This window comes from Melozone crissalis, unplaced genomic scaffold, assembly GCF_028551555.1.
Source record: "Melozone crissalis strain CALT ecotype California unplaced genomic scaffold, PUWL_Pcris_2 ptg000006l_1, whole genome shotgun sequence".
Classification (NCBI taxonomy): domain Eukaryota; kingdom Metazoa; phylum Chordata; class Aves; order Passeriformes; family Passerellidae; genus Melozone; species Melozone crissalis.
The window spans coordinates 23,592,952-23,616,352 of NW_026535784.1; the positions used below are offsets into that span (position 1 = coordinate 23,592,952).

Sequence of the window (23,401 nt, forward strand, 5' to 3'; positions counted from 1 at the left end):
GTTTATAGAAAGAGAACACTTCAATCAGTGTCATAATGACTTAATAAATACTATCTGGTCTTGTCCAGTACTGTCATTTAAGATATTCTTAATGCTGGAAATAAATTTCCAGGAAATTTCCAAAAGGAGGGCAGGGAGGTAAGTGGCTTATTTGAAGTGTAATTTGCCTGCTGGTGTTAAAACCAGTACAACATGATGGTACCCACAGCCCTTTTGTATGGCCCTGTAAAGAACTGGATGAGCATTTAGCTAGAAGTGTGCTACAGTAAATGGAGATAATGCAGGCATTGGATCAGCTGTGCAGTTTCATAACAGATTTTAAGAATTGATTTGAGATCAAAATTGAATTAAAAATATGCTATTATTCATTTAAAATCCCAATAAATATTCACTTACATTATTATTAATTAGCTCTGGAAAATAGAGAACTACAAGGCTGTGATGTGAGTGAATATTCCACTTCAGCTATTGCTCAGGCTGACCTGTGGTCTGCTGTATTGCTCTTACCTTTATAACCCACTGGATCAAATTCTGGTCTACAAATATTTTGAAAAACTGCAAAAAAAAAACCCCAACAGTATGAAGACTTTAAGTTGTATTTCTTCTGGATTCTTCTCCTGTTTGTTTAATTTGCGAATTTCCTAACTCTGCTAAAATATTGGAAAGCTTCATTTAGGTGAAAAACAAACAATTGAAGTCCCTCCACACTAGCTTCTTTAAAGCTGAGGAAGAAATTTAGAAGTAACAGGTTAAAAACACATTCAAACCAGTCTTACTCAGAGGATTCTTTTCTGTGTAAATTTAAGAACATCTGTTCTGAACGTGCTATCTTCCAAAAAAGACAGCATATATAGCACAGGGCAAAATGCATCCTGAAAATAGACAGCACAGCTGGAATAGCAAACACAGAACAACAATTTGAAAAAGAGAAGGATAACTGGGGAAAAACCCCAACAAAGCAAACAAAAAGCAGAAATATCTTCCAACCGAATTCTGGATTTTATTGCTATAGGTGACAAGTACACTGATTTATTTAATGAACCTCTGTTCAGTTGGGTCATTAACATAAATACCAAGCTAACAAGTTCAGTCCTTATGCATAATATACGTTTGAATTTGCCCTCTTTTGCCCTTTTTCTTTTCAGTCAGTCATCTACACCATATTATATAGTTGTGATCTCAAAAATAATAATAATAAAAAAAATCCTAATTTGTAGCACATGGGTATGCAGTTGCAGGAGGCCCCGTATGCATTGTCCAGTCATAGGCAAATATATCTTATAAGTCTCTCACTTAAGATTTTGCTCCCAGACTTATTTTGTGGTGCTATTTTACCACCTTTTGTATTCAAATGAAGTCTTTAATTATTGAGTGGATCATGCATGCAACACTTTGCATCTTGTTTTTGACTTATGTGATCACGTATATTAATCACATTCAACCCATACTTATAAAATGGATACTTTTTCCTGTCTGAGTTATTTTCATACAATGAGAACAGAATTTCTGGAAATCCTTCTGACTTTCAGTTCTTCCTGTGTAAAGTTGTGGTGGTTTTTATCTCAGTTCCTTTCTGGCCTCAGCTGAATTCATTAATACCAATTTTCGCACCCAAGTCATCAACTTCAAATTTCATAAATTAGTTCCAAGATGTAGACTTCCTTTATGCATTTTTAAACAGCCTATTCTCTCCCCTGTAGAGCCAGCTATTCAAACTGCTTACCCAGTTTGTTCTACTCCTGTTTTTCAATACCTTTAAATGTAAAGGAATGAAATACCAAAGTCCAGATAAATAGTAGCTTTTTTTTTTTTTTTTTTTTGTCAAGAGCATTAATTAATTTTACAAAAATATTATATCTAATGGATCTGGAATCTATATCTTAGTATCAAATGTGCTGTATTTCATCTTATTTTTCATGTTCCTTTGCATGTTTAATTGTTGTTAATTTCAAAATTTATTTCAGCAACATTTCATGTTACTGAAATTCTATTTCCTTCTTTTCAGGATGTGTTTGGTTTCTGTGTATGCTCTTCTGCAGATTTACTCTAACATGGGCAGATAGATTTGTCTCAAATCAATGCATAAAATTGTTACTGGGCTTTAAGACTCATATACTAATTTTGGAATTCTGCTTTTTGAGTTTTCCAGCAACTTTTTATGTGGTATAATTGCATCCTGTCAGCTATGGATACTTGTATTCCTTTTATTCATCAGAGTTAGGAAACTGGATTGTTACCACTATTTACTGCATATTAACTTTTTTTGCCTTTTCTCTGCTTTAATGACTGAAATGTGAGCTACCTGTTTGCTATGGGGCCATCTCAGTTTGCCTCCTGGCAACTTCTGTTTTGTCCATAAGTATCTTGACCTTTTAAGAGGGAAATGTATTTGCTAGTTATTTTCTTTCCATTCTTTCTGAGCTCTGGTTGTTCATTGTATTCCATTGGGGATTGTCCATCAGTTAGCTCTGGAATTCTTCTCCAAAAGGCCAATAATTTATTAATTGCTTATTTAAGATGTGTTGGATATAAATTCAAGATAACTTAAGGAACTTTAATGGTTAGTCTCTGACTCATTCAATTCACCAGTTTTTTCTAGTGTGTGTGATTTCCCTTGTTAATTTTTCATTTCATTTGAGCTCTTTTCAAGTGCAAAAATCCTAAATTGAAAGTTTAAAATGTGTTACTATTATTATTTCAGTTTATTTTACTGAATTAGCTCAAGTCATTTTACCTGAAGCTATTTTGTGCTTCCTGTGTCCTTACAGTGCCCCTTTTTATATCAAAAGCACACTTAAAATATTATTGATTCTTGTGGAATCAGTAGGTAAATGAGAATGGAATCTGCCAGGTGTCATATACTAATCATTGGAGTCTTCTCTTAGTAGTATTTGTTTCCACTCTACCTAGAAAATTTGTCTTTACTCCACAAGGAGTTCTTTTTTTGAATGTTTTTCAATTCTTCTACTCTGCAATATCCCTCTCCAAGAGTGGGGTCTCAGTTATCTCTCGACTTCATTGTCCTCCTCCAAAGCGAGAAATGTTCACTCGCAGCATTCCTAGTTCAGGCAAGGGTTGCTCTTTTGGTGTCCATGCCACCTTTATGTCCACTTTCTGTGCTTTGGTTTACAGCAAACAGGGCACATGGCCTATGATCCTTTTGAATGAAATAATGCTACAAGGTGAACTTCAGGAATTTGCCTGTACACTCCAGATGGTAGTGGTTTGTTCAGTCTGTTGGACCAAAGAGGAACTAGTGTGAAATAGAACTATTTGAGACATGTGCAGAGTGTATATTGGGTTTGAAGAATTAAAATGCACTACTTGCTAGTCTACACATAGTCTTTGGGTCCACAGCAGCTCAACATAAGCATCTTTGTATCAGTCATTGTGGTGTTCTTCCAGTCAAATTTTGAAATTCATTCTGATACAAAGAGTGATTTTGTGCAAGAAGCTCTAGTTCCATGAAGATCATTCCAACCACAGATTTGTATCCAATATGCCTGTTCCTAAGAGAAGGTGTGTCTTATGTTTTAGCAGACGTATTCTGGTAAAACATCATTAAAAGAATATGATCTTGGATATAATAAATATATGTCCATTTCTTGCATATATATATATATATATATGTATGAAAAAAAGCTAAGATACAGCTTTGAGTCCTGTCTACTTTTATGTTAGTAGAACTATATTGCTCTTTTCTCTTATTTCTTGAAAAGACCAGATGTCTGTAGGCCCCTCAGAATCTTTACTTAAATGCTTTGCTTTCCTAAGTTAAGGGCTTTGGAAGACTGTACATTGGATACGAAAATATATTGTCTACTTAGGTTGAAGATCCTTTCTCTTCAATCTTGTAATTTTTTATTGAGAGTAAAGATGCCTCTTTAAATGAATTGTTAGAAAATTAGTATACCAAAGGGTAAACTTCCTTATTCCAAATTTGTAGAGTAATTTTAGTGCTGAGAAGAGATGTGGTGGGGAATCGGGAGGGTGTCTGTATGTAATTAATAGCTAAATCAGATTCTCAATAAATTTAAATAATATTTCAGTTTAACATCTTGACTTACTTTACTTAGCTTTTGTAGTGACAAGTTTGATGTGATTTTGTTTAATTACCAAAATTAATTTTTCAACTGAGAAACTAAAACAATTTAAAAGCTATTTATGCATGATAATTATTTAAAAATGTGTCGCATCCTTTTTATGTAAAAAACTTTTCAGTGTAGATTATCTGTAACTTTTGGAAGTATTACAGTGGTTGAATCCTGGCCCCTTTGTCATTTATTCATTTTAGAGTACTATGAGGATAATTTCTTTTTTTAACATATTATCAATACAATTTTTCTGTATTTGACAGGTCACACCATAGAAATATTTTTTTGTCCTGTTTCCCCTGACTTTCCAACACAATTTTCAGTCCTTTAATGTTTTTATAATTCTCTAGAACTCTTTGGAAATTTGAATGAAAATACATGTTCAAGTTGCTACCTAGATCCTAGACATAATCAGTTTTAAAAGCTTAATCTTTTAATATAACTAGAAAACTTTTTGTATGTATAGGTATATTTCCTAATCGTAGTGCTGCTTCTTTTAATTTTAAAGGTCAGTACTATTATTCCTGAAGGTTTTTTTTTTTTAATATGTCAAGTTAAAAAAACATGACTTGAATACTTTCTGTCACACAGTAGTTGCATTTTAATATCTACCCAAATGGAGTGCATTTCCAAAGAAAGAGTTTCCCAGAAAAGCCTTGCTAGATGGTATTAAAAACACCAGTTTCAAGGGAGACAAAAGAATGACCTTCAAACTTTTTCTGACTTTGTCTCTTATCAGTCATGCAAGTGTCAGAGTCATAATGTGAATACTTTGAATTGTCAGTAGAGGGAAGCTTCCTCTTTGAGGTTATATTTGCTGGAACAGAAAAGATAACACTATTATCAGTGCTTTTGTAGTGTAGCCAATTTCTCATTGCATGTACTGAAATTCACTTTTTAATACAGTTTTGATATTAATGTAATGATAAATATGTCAGACTGTTAAAATAAATTCTGAATGTTTCTGTCAGTCCTGATACAGTATGAAATAACACTCTGGTGTCTTTCAGAGATTTTTATGAGCATTTTGAGGGGAAAAAAAAGAAAAGTAATTTTCAAATGCATTTCTAACCTCCTCTTTAGTAAATTACCATTAAATATGGTTTTCTTCTGGGGTGTGTTGAATTACCAAATAGTTGGAACTTCTAAGTTTAGCTCTGGAATGTGAAATAGAGAATATAAACTAGCACACTGTGTAATACACAAATACTGTTACTTACTATTTGATCACCATCAAAGGAATTTTAGGGGTTTTTTTTATTATGCATTCAAGCCCTGTCCTTGAGAATTTGTTTGAGCAGCTCCTCTTGAGCAGCTTGTTAGTTTTATTTATTAAATATTTTCATTTATTTCTATAGGCTACCTAATGCACAAAATAACTGTACATTCAAAAGTATTGTGCAAATTTTGCATGGTAATAAAATTACACTAAACTTTCACATGGCCCATTTCAATATTGTTAGTATTTACACTGAAATTAATCAAGAGCTTAACCACTACTGGTGGACTGGAGAGAGCTTTGAAGACTATCTTTTAATTTCCATTGATTTACTGATCATTGTTAACAATAGTTCTCTTACTATTTGAGATAATTTCTAAAAGAATTATGTGTTATTCCAACTAAAAGATATAGGTAGTCTTATGAATAATTACTGCATTTAGATATTCTGAAGTAATATTTGTATTTTATTAAACTCTGATCTTCTAATATATAGGTTAGCAAATAAAGATTCACAGAATTTAAGGTTTCATCAAATATTTCAAGTGTACGAAAATAACTCTTACATTCAATAAGTCATTGTTAGACAACAAAAAAATAATCAAATATGTTAAGTGCTTGCAGAATTCTGTGTAGGCAGAATTGTGGCTCTGCTGAAAGCTAGACCTTGTTAGTATAACACAAAATTGACCATATTTTGTAATGGTTGGAACTTTTATTACTGAAGATCGTTGCTTTGGTGTGTTAACAGTATCCCAAATCTTATAAAGTTGCCTGTTTTCCCTGTTAGCATCACTCAAGAGGCTGATAACAAACATGTTGGTTTTGACAGGAAGATTCCAGATTAATTTGTACAATGGCCTTTAGATCAATTTTGGATGTTGTGCTAAGGACTCTAAGTTGTAAACTTCTGTCAGAGTATTTACCAAGGTAAATGGTTGATAATACATATTTTATAATGAATGAAAGGTTGGACTACAGTGTTCATCTTACAGAATGATGCTAAATTTGGGGTTATTTTTGCTTTGCTGTTTGTATTACCTTATGTCTTCCCCTGCCAATCTAGCTGCCTTCAGGAAAGCAAAAATGGTTGAAGCAGTGGTCACGTGCATTCTTTTTCAGTTTTCCTGTTTCTGATGGAGAAATTAAGTGCACTAAAAAAGATAAAAATATTTAATGTTGAAATCCTATACCTAAACTGAAATTATTTTCAAATATATAAATTCATATTTCTCTTCATACCTTAACAGGTTAAATCTTAGTAGATTTTGTTGTTCTAGAAGGTTCCAAAATGTAAAAAGAAAGACAATTGAAAGAAATGAAAATACAGACGAGATGAAAAATACTTCATTTATTATCCGAATTTTCTTTCAATTATTTAGTTCATATAATGATAAAGAACAGTATTCTTTGAGGAAGCTTCTGAAGACTGTAATCTACCAGAGTAATTCAGATAGTAGTGGTTCAATTACACTTTTCTGCTGCAGAAGGTAGTTGTTTTGGGGTTTTTTTGATGTGTAGGCAAAGGACTGTCTTCAAATTTCCAGGTACATAAGGAGCTAAAAAATTTTTTTCACAATGGTCTGACAGCAGCACAGGCTTACTGGCAATGTTTTACTTATGATATCACAGACTAACTTTTAAAAATAAAGGTATTGCATCTTTAAGATAGCTGAGCAATTATCCATATTTGAAGCTGCTCTCAGCTTTTTGCTAGCCAGCTTACCTGTTTCAAAGGTCATCCTAAATCATTTACACAGTGTATATACTAATTCCGGTTCTTTGGAGTTAGCAAGGTGTAAAGGGAAAGGAAGAAGAGATGTGAGCTGGTAGGGAGCAATACACAGTCATGCTAGTACATGCAGGTGCAAAGCATGGCAGCTGTTCAGATGAACTTCTGAGGAACTGTAGGTCACTACAGATACTTATAAAAGATGTTCACTAATAGAGGGCTCTTAAACTGCTTAAGGAAAGACATAAAATGTACTTTCTAGTGCTGAAAATACCTTATATTTTGGAGTACTTTATCAAGGCAGATGCCACATTCCATATCACTTGAAGGAGTTTTAGGACATGTAAAAGATAGTTAAATGGAATTGGCAGAAACTTGCTTCCTACTAGCAGGAGTTGAGAGATAGTGGTAGTACTAGCAGTTGAGAGTAGTAGTAGTAGTACTTAGTATTTAGAGGACTGTGACTGTTTTCCTTCTCCTGTGTGTTCAGATCTTCCTTTCACAATCTTTGAGAAGGGTGAGCACATACATTACATACAGAAGCTTCTAACCATCACTGTTCCTTCTTGAGGTAGACACTGCTGTAAAAGTTGGAGCTCCATCTGTTAGTTGCATTTTGGAGTAAGCAAGCTATATTCACTAATGTTAAAAAAAAAAAAGTATTCTCATAACAAGCAGAGAAAAAACTCACCTGAGAAACTTCAACTGCTAAATGTGTGACACCAGATTGAATGTGGAACATTAGGAGGATGTCATTAAACTTTTCTTACATGTTTTTCTTGTTCAATCACTCAATGTAAGTCTTATTTTGGTTCACTAAATAATTAATCTCCAGGTCAGTTTAGAAGGAACTTGGGAGAGAGGCATTTCTAACCACCAAAAATGTGTCTGACAGTTTACCTGCTGAATCTCTTGCCCAAGGTTATTTGCAGAGCCTATTCTTCTATATTGAAAGTTTGCTTTTTCTTGTGACAGCCAGTTCAGCCTTCTGCAGCTAAATGTTATGTAGAAATAAATGTTATATTGAAATTCTTTAATATGGAGTAAATGGTTTTACTTTATCGTTTGTTCTGTGCAATTAAGTGGCTTACTCAATATTATATATCTTTCTAAATATTAATGTTCTGAAATTCTATCAGCAATAAACCATCAGAATGAAATATTGGCTCGTTGTAATCAATAGCAAAGTGCTTATTGACTTCTTTTGAATCTTTATTTCATCCAAGTTATTTCAGGTACAAAGAAACTTCTTTGCTCTTCTACAAATATGTGGGACTGGGAATCTGCTTAAGTCAAAGTCACCTTGAGCTGTTTTAACTAGAGCTTCATACCTTGTATAAAGCAAGGTGGTGTGTGTTGATACCTTTTGTTTATTTTTGACATCAGTTTTTTGCCTTTTTCTAGTTAATTAATATACTGTTCTTATAACTGAACCATCTTAAATGTTTTGTTTTTCAACAACTTTGCCCAAATTAATAGTACTTACTTTCAAGCCACGATCTACTGAAGCCAAGAAATTTATTCTTTTAGTACAGAGAAGGAGAATAGTTTATCATGAGGTATTGTTTTTGCTCTCAAAATTCTGCTTTGCATTTTAGTCTTTGTTAATGAAATTAATTATATAATCTTTGCCTTTGGCCTAAAAACTTATTTGTCCAGAGTCACCTGTTTATTTATTTCAAAACAATTATTTTGTTGAAAAGCACAGCTTTTTTATTTTATTATTTGAGGCACAATAATTGAACATTAAATAACTGATTCTGATATTTGAAGAATATGACTAAGCTTATTTTCTCCTTTCTGAACTGGAAGGAAACTGTAATTTCACAATTATGTACTCTTAACTTCCTTGAAAACTCTAGTCCAAGTATCAAAGTCGCACATGAATAAGCCCTTAAAATATTGTGAGATTTTTTTTATTTCGCATCAAATAATTCCTAGTTTTCCTTGTTCCAAATACATGGACATTCACTGTTCAATTATTTTTTTTTCTCCTCTTCTAGGTATTAATATATTAATGTTGCTTCTTTAGTAAAGCTAGCATTTAAAAAACTTCAATATAAGCTTGAATGTAACGATAAATCGGAATGTGTATAAAACTTGTGTTGCTTTTTGCAGTCCTGAAATTTTTCAGTGCTTGACTCTTTGGGTGTTTTTCTTGGCGACAGCAGATGGAAGAAACTTGAAATACAGCTTGTCTTGCTGACAGCAGTATTTGATTTGTATTCATTTTAGGCTGGAGTACTTGCTAAGGGTAATACAGCAAATTGGTCTGAGGTTTTGTGTCATAACATAAAATTTTTAGTTACTGGTGTTTATGTTATATTCAGTGATTGCCTGACATCATAAACAAAACTTTATAAAAGACATCATCACAAATGTGATACTTGCTGAAGTACAAGATTCTTAATGGCATGCATTTCCTTTGAAAAAAATGTTCTCACTCTTTATTCTAATAATTAGGAATCATCTCCTAGTGCATTAAGCAATGCCTTTAAATAAGTGACTCTTATATCTGCCTTCATAAAGCATAGATTCAAAGAGTTTGTTACTGTGAAATAAATTCCTATTTGTCAGGTGTGCCTGCTCTCAAACTTTATATTCTAAACATGGAGAGATTCTTGTATTCTCAATTTGTTCTACTAAAGGCTTCATTTTACTCAGTTGCTATGTCATGTCAGCAGTACTTCTTCCAATTTGCTAACTAGACCTAATATACCATATAAAAATTGCTCTGGGCAACACTGAACACTTTTTTAATAATAACTCAGCTGCACAATTCTGATTAGTATAGGCTTATTCTAGGATACTAATAGAAATTTTAAAATCAGCTGCAGCAAATTTCTTAGGAATTTGGTTTTGACCCTTTTTTTTAGGTATTCAGTTCTATTTTGATTTTTTTTACAATCATGCTAAGCCTGTATTTTTCCTTAGTTCTTTTCTCCAAGTGACTGCTTCTTTGTGATCTTAAGTGTTAATTAGCAAAAACAAAGAGCAAATGAGAGAGATTGTACTGGGATGAAGATAACAACTGTTAACATCCAATTATTGAGAGATGCCTCTACAAGAATTAGGGTGCAAAAGATATCATATGCCAAAGTCAATAGTAGGGATTTTATTTACCAGTAAAATGGGAGGTAGAGAGATTAGAAAGAAGTTGAAAAGAGAGCAGAGCAAGAGAGAGGCCAGGAATTGGAGTTAACTCCTTTAAGGCAGTCCAAAAGGGGAAGATTGACAAGGAGTCCTACCTAGTTAGGAATTCTGTAACTCGATACATTACTGGTAATAGTGTACCTTCAACAAGGCTGCTTGTGCTTATGAACTTTTTATACAAAATACAAAATGTTCCCGTATAAAATGTTTTCATGGAAGCACATCTTTACATTTACTCTATTCTTCAGGACATAGAGTACAACTCCGTGTAATTTAATCCTGACACAAAACAGAAATTGTGGCTTTATTATTGGTGGGGTCATAAAGGAAATTATTATCCTTTTTAAGTTTAGTTGTATTATCCCAGCTTGCTATTTCTTTCTTTTGAATTTCCTCCTTCTGGTCTAGGAAGGCGTACTCAACCATTTTATATGTAACATTTTCTTTTGTTTTATCAAGATTATTTAGTTCACTTGTTAATATCTCTGGAAAATTTAGTCAAACCATGATAAATCTAAAACTTTCTGAGAAAGACCTGGGAAGCCTAATACATTTTCCTTGATTCCAAATATGAATTCTTGTACCAATTCCAAGGCTAAATTTGGTTGAGACAAAATTATACATCCATAAGATAAATGTAAAAGCTTTTCCTCACACCATTTTTTTTCAGTAAAAAGACAACATTAGCAAAAATCAAACTAATAATAGATAAAATGTGCAGTCCTGCTGATATTTTTTGTGCAGATAAAATGTGCAGTCCTGCTAATTTTTTTTCCAAACATGGTGCTTCTGATGAAAGCACAGATCACAATCACATTAATAAACTGAAAATACAGGCAGTTATAGTGGCAACTGAAAGTTTCATCCATTCATCATAGCTCAATTTAATCTCTTAGCAGGTTCCTATGTAAAGAAAAATGACAATTGGTCTACTATGGACCTTTTATTAAAAAAAGGAACAATCCATAGATTATTATAAGGTTCCTGTTACCACAAAAGTAATCAAAAAGTTAAAAGGGCCTAAATGAAAATGGCTTTTGCATCATCTTGGCTGTTTTCTGTGAGCTTTCTCATGTAAATTGGGAGAATTGGCAGTTCCCCCACTTTAAACTGGTTCCTTTGATCTTCAGTGAGGGTGTTCAGGCTTTATTCCTGGAATAGGAAAAAACCACAAGTCTCGGTGGGATTTGTCCCGATGGATTTTCCTTCAGTGTTTCAAGTTGTTTAACTGCCTGAACTTGATATCTCTTAAGGTGGAGTTACAATTTTATTTCATTAAATGCTTGCTGCACTGCTGGTGATGCATCTCCCATCTTTTCTTGTCATGTTCCGCATCATTGGCACTAGAATTAGGAGAATGTGGAAGCACCCCAGGTGCCTGTATTGTGCCTGTTAGGTTTCCTCTCTTTGGTATTGAAGCTGTTAGTGGCACCAAAGCAGCTATAACTTCATACATTCATTTTGTGCTGCAGCAAAAATACAGCACTGTGATACACCAGCAGTTCTTGAATTAGGGAGTGCAGGTGCCACACGGAACAAGTGCACTTCAATCACTGCATTGCTTTTAGGGTTAAGATGAGAAGACTTGTGCTGCTTGCCCAGGAGCCACAAACTAACCTCAGCAATTCACAGATAACACTTCTTGCTCCATTTACTCCCGTGGTTTTAACACTTTGCCGTTCATATCGTACAGCCAGCTTCTCAGCACCCCACTGCATCCATGCTGTGCTCCCATATCTATTAGAAATGTTATTAATTGCTGACAAGACCCAGCTGGAATCCGAATGTATGGCTTGCATTGATAGGATTCCACTTGCTGGATTTCAGTCCCACCTGATTTATAGCCACACTTTGATATCTCTGTAGCTGTATACAGCACTATTTTAGTAACATTTTGATGACCCTGACAATCATCTGTGGTTTCAACTGTAGTTAAGGGTTGTTATGTTACTTCCTTATCACCAGACGTCAATGTAAATGTTTTGGTCTTTATCAGAACAAGACTCGGTCACAGTCTCCCAACTTCTCCGCTGTTGTTAATTGGATTGTAGCTTTGAAATAATTTGGCATTGACACATGCTCTTGCTTTTGCTACAAAGTAAACTTCTTGTTTCTGTTTTTCACAGTCCTTTGATTTCAGCATATTTTGCAACTAGTGTCATAGTAGTCTGTCCATCTTCATTTCTGCTTGCAGCGCTTCAGTATTTAAGTGAAAATACCTTCTATGCCTCACAGCTTGAAATCCAATTGAAATAACACTTCAAAATTTCAAAAGAGAAAATATTGCAGTTTCTGACTAGGAAATTAAAAACATCTTTTGAGTCATAAACACTATGAAATGGTATATAGAGTTATGCTGAAGGCTTTATCCAAAACGGCTGTAATTTCTTTGTCAAAAGAAAATATTACTACAGACCCAGGAGAACAGAAACTTAAAGATACAATTTTTTTTCACTAGTCTTAGATTCTAAACCATAATTTAGATAACACCAACGACATGAGCTTAGCTGAATAGCTCTTTCAGCTCTTCCATCTGTACAGTTTGTAAGGAAACCTTCTGTTCTACTGTACTGTAGCTCTCTTTCCTGTTTTGCCATGACCTTTCTTTGTCAGAACACCAATTTTGTGAAGATCATCAAGCTTCCATAGATAGATAGATATATGGCAGAATCTAGATGCATACTTTGTCTTTAATTTTTTTTTTCTTTTGAGACTAATGAGATTTATCCCAGATTGTGCTCAGCATTAGAGGGCAAAAAGAGATATTTGTGAAGTCAGTAAATAGTTGTTATTACAAATACATTTGTATTTTTAGAGAAAGGACCAAGGAGGTCATTCTTCTCTTGTACTTGGCACTGGTGAGGCCACACCTTGAGTGCCATGTCCAGTTCTGGCCCCTCAGTTTGGGAAGGACGTTGAGATACTGGAGCACGTCCTGAGGAGGCAACGAGGCTGGTGAGGGGCTTGGAACACAAACCCTGTGAGGCATGACTGAGGGAGCTGGGGTTGTGCCTCCTGAAGAAAAGGAACTCAGAGGTGACCTTATGACTCTCCTGAAAAGTAGAGATAAGTCTCCTTATCACTTCCTGAGAGGTGGCTGTAGTCAGGTGGGGGTTCACTCTTTCTCCAGGCAGCACTGACAGAACCAGAGGACACAGATTTCAGCTGCAGAGAAATATAATTTGGATATTAGGAAAAGGTTTTTTACAGAAACAGTGATAAAGTACTGGAATTGTCTGCCTGGGGAGGTGGTGGAGTCACCATCCCTGAGTGTGTTTAAAAAAGACTGGATGTGGCACTGGATGCCATGGTTTAGTTGAGGTGTTGGGGCATGGGTTGGACTTGATGATCTTGAAGGTGTCTTCCAACCTTGTGATTCTGTTAAATGCTGTTCATGAAAAACATCTCAATTTCTTTTGTTTCCTAATTAGAAGTATTATGGTTTGGCTTCCGTATGTTATGCAAGCAATCCATACTCCAAAACAACTATTAACAGTTGAGCTTTTATCACAGCTTTTCTTTCAGTAGAATCACTGTTTTGGTTGTCCAGCTGTAATGAAATGCACAGTAGCATCACTTTCCTCTGAGATTTTTTTTACCATTTTTTAAAGTTGATTAAAAAGTAGTCAAGTTGTTAAGCAAGGCATCACAATTGCAAAACATTTTTTTTCCTTAGGCAAGTAGGCTAAACTGTGTCACTCAAACTTCCCCAGCCTACCAACATGCTGTTTCAGAGATTCTGAAAATCTTCATCTCTGTTGAAGTCTCTGACCTATATAGTCTGTGTCATATTTCACATTTAGAGGGAAGATATTTGTTCCATCCATTTTGTAACATGGGAATTAAGGCTTTAAGGGTAGCAATGTTTTATTCCTAATGAGAGGTTTAAGTTCTGAGGGTTTTTTTAAATCCACAAAGTATGATTCTTTGAAGGCTTTCTGCATCCTTTGTTCTTTTATTATTTTGTGATTAATAAATATGGAAGAAGTCCCTCAGAAATAATTCTTGTTCAGCAGGTTATGTCAAAGCCTCTATAGCTGAGCAGTGTTTGCAGTTTCTAGATTTGTGAGATCATCTCTACTAGTGGAGTCCTTCAATAGTATTCCTAGCAACCCTAAATAATGCAGTATAGGTATAAAAGCTGTCTAAAATCTGTCTAGGAACAACCAAAGCAGCAGCATAAACCAGGGTTTGAATACCAACTTAAATTATATCAGCTACCCTTTCCAGCCTGGTAGTCTTCAAAAGTAAGGCAGCATTTCTCCACTTTTGTTCTAGGGCTGGAAACCCAGATCATATTCTGTGCTTGGTGCCAGATGGATTTCATGGAAGGCAGCCAGCACAGGCTGTTTCAGCCAGCCAGTCCTATGAAAACTGGTTGCTGTCTCTTGTCTCAGGTTTTGGTTTGAGCAATGATGAACACAGAAATGAGCTCAGGTCTGGAAAGTGTAACTCATATTCATTGCATTTAAAAATGAGGGAATCAAAGAGTCTGTATGAGATTGTTGTGTGTATCTGTATTGCAAAGATGCTTAAAAAACCACCAACTCTAAATATTTCTTTAAAAGGGTTGATTTCATCCACAGCTATGAAATCCACCCTTCAAAAGTAGCTGATATGATTTATGGTCTTGTTTAGTGAGTCTGAATACTTGCACTAACTGTTGCACCAAGGACGCTGAAAAAATAATGAACACATGGAGTTTTATTTGAGGTCCCGTTGATTTTCTAGATATCCTACTAATTTTTAGAGTAAGGTGCTTGAGTAAATGGAATAAAATTACAGAAAGTAAATACAACATCTAATAATTCTGTCTGTTCTTCACTATTTTATATGTGCTGGTGTATGGACTTCAGCTGTTTTGTTAGTCCTGGTTTTGCTTGTCTCTAACTAAATTAGATGGCATTTCATGTAGAGACATTGCTTAGAGAGATTGCTTGCTAGGATTATAATACATGAAATTTTCAACAGGCTGGTGAACTGTTGGCTTATATTTGAGTTTAAAATGTTTATAAAGCTAGTAACTATTCAAAAGAAATTGCTTATTTCAGGTGGGTTAGTGTCAAATTGAAATCTATTGTTTCTGTTTATTGTTAAATGAAATGAAGATTCCTAGAAAAGGTATTGTCTCAAATAGCTGACTGCACATTTCTTACTGTCAAAAATGGTCTTCATTTTGCTAGAAATGCAAATTCATTTATTTAGGATTTCTGTTAGCAGTAGGTGAGTTTAGATTTATTTTGTGTTTAATACTACATTCATTTTTGAAGCCATTAAGTATCATTTGCAGATGTCCCTTTTATTTGGTTATCTACAATAATACCAATTGCCCTGCTAAATACTTGGACATTTTCCTAACTATTGAATAATAATATGTGATTAGATTAGTCAGAGGTTTCTTTTAGTAAATTAACTAGCTTCAAGATTTCTTGTCTTTCTTTAGTTTTTGAGATGGGATTAATATATTTATTTACTGAGATTCAGTGTAGTTTAAGTTCTTTAAAATAAACTCATACCCATGTTATGTTCCCAGTTGGTAGCCATTCTCACACACGTGAATAACTTAGTCCCAAACCAGTATGATCTCATGGTTTTTCACATCATTCGTCCCAAGAAGAGCTTTTTAGGGTTTGCTGCTACAGGAGAAATAGGTCACTGGACATGTGCTATCCCCCAGCAGATAATAGTATCTTCTGTGATGGAAAGAAAGCAGGGAATTAGATTAGGCTTCTATTCTGAGATTTTCACAGACCTGACTAGGCCGATAACTTCAGAGCAAGTCCCCTATTGGGTTTGTAAGTAAGTTAAAACTGATTTGCCTGTATGAACTGAACAAATACTACTACATTGGAATTAAAGAAGCATATTGGGAGTGCATGCTTCAAGTGAAGCTATGTGAAACTGTGCTGGTTTTAGAAAGCATAATATTTAAATAAGTAGCTGCTGTAACAGAGTCAGAAAGCTTCAGCTTTACAGCTGTATAAGATTTTTTTTCTTAATCTTACTGGGTAGTTTAAACTGCTTTTGAAGTGTTACATAGTTTGCTTAGAAGAACACCTGTCTGGAGAAATGCAGGTATGATAATGAAATCATATTGTAAAACATTTATTTATGTACCTTGATGTTGGGTTTCAAAGTGTTTGCTTTACTGGATGAATCATTTGTCTTCATAAAATGTTTAAGCTTTTTCTGTACTCAAAATGAAAAGGTCTTGAAACGATATTGTGGGACAATGTTTTAGAACTTCTGCTTTTTAAACATTTAAATATTGCTGAAAGTCCTGCTGTTCCTGGACTTGGAAATTATGTAAAATCTGAATTGATAGAGAAAGTTGCATAGTTTTTTTTCTCTCTAAATTAAGAGAAAATAACATCTGCTTATATCTAATGCATGTTCTTGGCAAAATTGGTGGTCTTTAATTAAAATATGCCATTCCGAAGGCTCAATCATAATTAAGTAATCCATGGCTTTCTGTAATGTTCCTTTCTCTGATGAATTTCACCCTGAATGTTAATGTAGTGAAAGAAGACAGATTAATAGTGCTTATCCTAATGGTGTGGAATTCATAACTCTCTCTTTGGGGCAGTTAACTACTCTGTTGCTTCATTGCTTTCTACATATGTTAGCTTGAACTTGGCCTGTTGTCTCCTTCAGGGCACAGTCTCCATCTAGGGATTTCTTCAACATACAATCCAAATTCAGTTCATCATTTTCGAGAGTAGTTATTAGCAAAATTGTCTGCTTTTGATCAGTTTTCAGTACAGTTTTTAATTAGGTATGTGTCATATCTCGTAAACTCAGAATGAGTTATTTCTCAGTTATCCCAAATTATACTTTGCGAAGCAGCCTTGTATTTTAGGCTATGACTAAAGCCAGCTCAGTTTAATCAGCTCCCTTCACCCTTGTATCCTTCCTGTGCATACTAATGGAAAATAAGCATTGTGATGTTTGTTTTAAGAAAGCACCTGAAATCATGTTTAATTTTGGTAGTCCAAAATTCTTCTTGCTTTAAGAATTAGCACATGACTTGCAGAGGCCCAGTTTCTCCTTACTTTGTTTCTGGCTTATTTACACTGCTATAACAGAAAGGAAAAAAAAGAGCACAGATTATACTTAAGTATATTACTGAACCATGACAACTATGACTCTTGAAGGGAAATCACAAACATAAGCTGCATTTAGGGAAATTTAAAAAGGATATTACATTGCTGTTATCCTTGAGTATTCTGGTGTGGGATTTTATATATATTTATGTATATATGTGTGTGTGTGTGTGTGTGTGTGTGTACCATCTGCAGTTCAATAACACTAAATATTTAATGAGTTTATGAATAGTAGATAAACATTTAACACAATTTTGTAAAAATATGCATGCATTGAGCAATTGTTTGTCACTGCCGAAGAAAATGGCGTGATTTAGGGATATGATTATTCCAGTTCCAAATTCAAATATTTATTTTTTTAAATAAGACCTGATATGGGAGAATGTTGGAGTTGGAGAAGGACTGGTTGTTTAAAGTGTGTTATTCAGGCTCTGGTTCCCCTGTAAGTCCTACCACCATGACATTTGCTGTTGTCTGTTTTGGCAGTGCTAGTTGTGTGGCTGTCCAGTTTTCTGCTCAAGCTATGGTTGACTCTCTTCCAACAGATTTTATCTTTGCATCTTACCTGGTCCTCCCTCTTGCTGCCTTTAAAATAAGAGAGAAAATATGAGTTTATTAATGAATTTATTTAAAGCACTTGCCTAAAGCATTTGCAGCCAGATAGACTTCACAGAGTTTCCAAATGTTAAATGGATTCAGTGTCAAAAAGCAGAAAACATAGCAAAACCAGAAATTGTACTTCTCAGTGTTTTAATGGTTTGCAGCTTCAAATAAAACTTCATGAGAATGTCATTCAGCAATCTTCTTATAGAAGGAAAGAAGTAGTATGGAGATAAAGAAACCTCACATGTGATCAGTTCCATTCTTTAGTTTGAGAATTGATGAATAGGTAATCCTTCAATGGACCTTTAAAAATGTTTCTTTAAGTACATTTCTATTTTAGGTAAGTATGAGTCACAGAGAGACATGAATTTCAAAACTTGATGAGTCAGTGGCCATTGCAGTGTACAGAACTGGTGTGTGGGGGGAAACATTTGCATAAGTATGTGTCAATACACATATAATCCATTCTTCAAGTGGCCTCAAAGTATTGTCATATGCTGTAGGGAAAGACACAAAGAAATATACTATACAGTTCTCACCATTCGCTCTTCAATAAAAGCTGTTTGCCATAATTTTTTTACATTAAATACTGTTCTTCTGTCTTCTGAAAACTTCTACTCTGTTTTTTTGTCTCAAAGTAGGTTTTAACGTTCACTAAGGAAAAAACACACTCTGCAATTCTTTTGTGAAGTGATTAATATCAATTCCTCATAAGAAATAGGATGAGGTACTGTCATAAATTCAGATGACTCACAATAAGTTGTCAAATGCAAATTATTTTGGTTAATCTTCATCCCTGGAATAGTCTGTCACTTTCTGTACTTACCAAGCATTGCTCCTGTTGACCCATAGCTATAGAGGAGATGCGCCATGCTACTATTTTGAGTATTTGGAGAAAAATGTCTTGGGGAAGCAATTTGAGGACCCTGTTGATCACACACAGATCTGTTGCTAGGTAGCTTTTAGAATAATCTACCTAAAAACATTTGTAATGTTCAATGGGAGCCCATTAACAATAGTTATTTGGAATAGAGGGCAGTAGACTGTGTTAGACTTAGTATTAACATTTATTTTACAATATTTTCATTTAAATAAAATGGTTTAAGCATTAGGAACTTTGATGGACACTGTACCTTATTGGAGAATGACAAAATAGACTTTGTATGATGAAACTTCACTCAATCTGAGAAAGACTAAAGTAGAATAATTTGTTTAAGGCAGGCTTCAGTTTTCACTTTTGTAAAAACCATGCTGTGGCATACCCTTGATTTCATCATTCCCTTCTGAAAAATTGTATCACTTGAGCAAATAAATGCATGTTCTTTATTTCACATAGCAGCACTGTGAAAAAGAGCCCAGCATAATGCTTTCCTGTGTGAAACATTACATTTACTCTATATATGTGTTTTGCCCAAATTTTTAATATCCCTTTTTACTAAAGCTGTATAAATAAACTGTACTATTAATTTCTAGCTGTTGCTAGAAAAATGCTACCTGCATTTTTCTGCAAAACAGGTTTTATTCTCACGTATCTGGTTGTGCCATTTTCAATGTATTTCTTAAAGAGGAATGTTTTTCATTTTTATTTTACAGAGTTACATACACGGAAGCAGCCAGGCTCAGTTTGTGGCAGAGTCGCATATTATTCTTCTGCTGAGTATCCTTCAAACTGGTGATAAATATTAAAAAAACCAATATGAGGCACAGTGTGCTGTTAAATAAAATTGCTCTGGCAGTGAATATCATTGAGCATTTAAGCAGGTATTGTATTTTGGCTTACTTATCATAGGTTTAAATAAATATTCATTGTTGTTTCTATTGACTGCCAGGTAACACTGGCATTGCTTTTCACCTATGTGCACCTTGTTATCGCCTTTGTTAGTCTTGTGCTTGGTTACTATTCTTAATATTTTTTTTCTTTTCAGTGTTACCTTTCCAGTGGCAAAAACTAATTTTCCTTGTTTTTTAATCTTTCTTATAATAATTAAAAATTCAATGAAAAAATAATTTTATTTCTTTTTACTTACAAGAAAGGCATACAGAAATTTACCGAGTGTACATGAAGATGATTTGTCCTCCAATAGTCTTTGGATTTTTTTCCCCCACCTAATATAAACAGTTTAATACTGCTTCTTGTAACTAATAACTCAATCACTTTTGCTCTGACATCACCTCCTCACAGAAAGACTTTGAGACCTACATTTGCGCTTTCAGTCTTAATGGGTCAGAGAAAGTTAAGTTGGGGTTTTCAGGGTAGGGCTGGGGTTGGGTATTTTTTTTTTTTTTTTTTAATTTTAATAAACTGTAAGAAAAACTTTTATTCTATCTGGGGTTTTAAAACCCTGATTCTTACCATCTTTCTTCACTGAATGAGAACTTTAATCGCCATTAACCATTTTTAAAGTTCAGTAGTTCCATCACAAATCCCTTACTCTAAGGGGAACAAGCAAAAGAAAATAGTATTTCCCAATCTGCAGTAATAGATGGATCCCAGGTTTATGATTGTGGCTACTCTTTTGTTCTCTCTCTGAAGTTATGTTACCTTGGAACCGGCCCTTCCTTTAACTTCCCTGCCTACCTTCATCTTTGGCATTTCCTATCCAAAGAGAACATCCTCGTTACACCTTCATTGCATTCATTTGTCTGGGATCCATTTTGCTACCATTGAAACCTTATATGCTTCATAAATAGCCATTATTAATTTGGTTTCAAAGTTATGATCATATTTTGCAGAGCAAATATATTATTTGCAATTGGACTGGAATGCTGTTTCCAGTTCTGGATGTCCCAGTACAGGAATGTTGCAGACTTAAATTGAGCTAGTCCAGCAAAGAGCCACAGAGATGATTAGGGGCTTATCCTGTGAGAAAAGGCGGAGGGAGCTGGAACTCGTAGGGAGATCTCATCAATGTGCATAGATTCCTGATTGGAGGGCGTGAAGGGGAAGGAGACAGACTTTCTCAGTAGTGCCCTTTGAGAGAACAGGAGGCAGTGGACTAAAACTGAAATCAGGGAAATCAGTCTGAAGACAAGAAGATGCTTCTTACTCTAAGATGTGCAAGCGTGGAAGCAGGTTACCCAGAGGGGCTACAGAGCTTCCGTCTCTGTAGAGTTTCCACCTGAATACTACCAAGTCAAAACTCAGTGATTATTACTTTTGATGCTACATTTTTGAAAAGTACACAGAGACAGATATTGCATTTCATATGATAAGTTTCTTGTTTATTAGATAGAGTATGCATCTTACTGGTACCATCTTTATGCTTTCCTTTGTAGAGCTGCAATTTATTATTTCACAGTTTTCTACTTTTCGTGAACTGCCACAATTTAAACAAATCTGTTATCTAAAACAAACCCATCGACTGCTTGAGAAAAGTAGGCCCCCAAACCAGAGAATATTAAAAATAAAAATTGTATTGATGACATACTTTCTCTGACTCAGGCATGAAAGTGATATTTTTTGTTGGCAGATACTGTCTTTAAACCAGGAAGTTGGCTGGCTACATTAATGCTGCTGTCTGAAAGAATCCTTTCAGTGATGTTGTTCGTTGTCACTTGCAGAAAGAATTCTCTAAGATTTCATTTCATGGCTCAGTATTGTTGAAATGAGTTTTTGGTCACACACAAATTTCTCAATGAAATCTTTCACACAAAATCTTGACAGAGTTTAACAGTTGCTCATGAAAATTAATATTCCTTTATTTTTTCAGTGTTGTTAGTAATTTTGAGCTGCTCAATTGCTCCTTTGTTATTTTTTTAAAATGTTGATATAAAATGTGGGAAATAGGAAAAAAATATGCAAGATTAATCGTATCCTCTGAAAGATGCATTGAATTTTAAACCAGGACATTACTATTCTGGCAATGTACATGTTTCATTTGGTTGCGTCTTTTTACTTTTAGTAGTAAGCTTGTCACTTCTTGCTAGATGTTGAAATGCAATGTTTTATTTCTCTATAAAGTGAATTTTTAATACCTCAGATGAAAAAATATGAGTTTCCTTTGCATTTCTGTATTTTGTTTTAGATAGTGATCCTACCCCATCTGCTAGTTGATTTCTGTATAAAGATCTGGTTTTCCATGCTTTAGCTACATAACTGGGACTTGGGTAAGAACGACTTGTGAAGATTTCAGATACAGTTTAAGTCTTTTTATAAGGCAAAATTAAATTCAGTAAAATCTATAAAATTTACTGATTACATACCAGGTTATATGTACACGTACAGTGTACTCACCAAGGACTGGTAATAGGGGTGAATTTCATTGGCACTAGGTGTGGGCTGACCCTGGCTGGACAGGGGCCTGCCAAAGCCACTCAGTCACTCCTCAGCTGGTCAGGGGAGAGAAAATGTAGCAAAAGGTTCATGGGTCAAGATAAGAACAGGGAGAGACTCAAGGAAATTAATTGAAGTTACTACCAGTCAAATCAGAGAAGGGTAATGAGAAATAAAAAACAGATCTTAAAATGACCTTCCCTCCACACCTCCCTTCCTCCTAAGCTTAACTTTACTCCTGATTTATCGACTTGGTCTCCCACAGTGGTGGAAAGGGATGGAGAATGGAAGTTGTGTTCAGTTCATCACAATTGTCTCTGCCTCTCTTCCTCAGGATGAGGACTCATCACACTCTTCCCTTGCTTCCTCCTATGGGAGAAAGTTCTTCATAGACTTAATGAACTACATGTCTTCATGAACATGTAGCAGAGAACAGTGAAAAGACATGGTTGGATATCTGAGGATCATTAAGGTTGGAAAAGACCTCTAAGATATCCTGGTGCTTATATTGTACACTTCAGTGACTTCCAGGCTATTACTTTGAGCAATCTCTGTTATGCTGACAGGATGACTCTTACTCAGTTTTGTTCTTTGGCTCCCTTTTCTCTTGTATTGGAGAGTTAACTTCAGGACATAATTATGGAAATCATAAAAGTGTCGGTTGAAACAGATCTTGGAAGACTACATACTGCAGTCTTCCTGTTAATGAAAGATTTTCACTAACACTGGAGCTTGGCTTTCTTGGTGTTGTCGGGTGCAATTTTTTCAAAACTTCAGGGATGGAGATCACGTAATCTCTCTGGGCAGTTTCAGATGTGAAGCTGTTTTTCATCCAGTCTGAACCTTCCCACTTACAGTTCACGGTGCATTCTGGTATGAATTACAATCTTGTCTGACATAACATTTGGCTTCCCTTTGGATTTCTTTTGCCAGCCTTATAGAATTGGTGGAAGAGCTTTAGTGAAGCTTTCATTAAAAAATGAAGAGAACACTCTATGGAATAGAAGTATGTGATCCTTTATGTTTTAGCTTTTTCTTGCCTAGGAATAAAACAAAAGCCAAGGTTTGCTTTTATTCATTCCACATTATATATCCTTGTTCACCATAAATCGACAGGTTAAAATTTTTTTTTAAAAAGAAAATATTTTTATCATTATTTCCAGAAAAAAAGTAATATGGAATAAGAGGTATAAATTTAATTTGAGGTTATATCCATAAAAATAT

The 23,401-nt window shown here is 34.6% G+C and overlaps 1 protein-coding gene across 2 annotated transcripts in view; it reads left to right on the forward strand.

The window, feature by feature from the left end:
- The window catches only part of TUSC3 (tumor suppressor candidate 3), a 108,659-nt gene that overhangs the window by 66,230 nt on the left and 19,028 nt on the right, over nucleotides 1-23,401 (forward strand). For both annotated transcript variants that reach the window (XM_054295795.1, XM_054295796.1), the window contains exon 7: nucleotides 19,498-19,561. In XM_054295795.1, coding sequence (XP_054151770.1) covers nucleotides 19,498-19,561 — 64 coding nt within the window. The remainder of the gene's footprint in view (nucleotides 1-19,497; nucleotides 19,562-23,401) is intronic.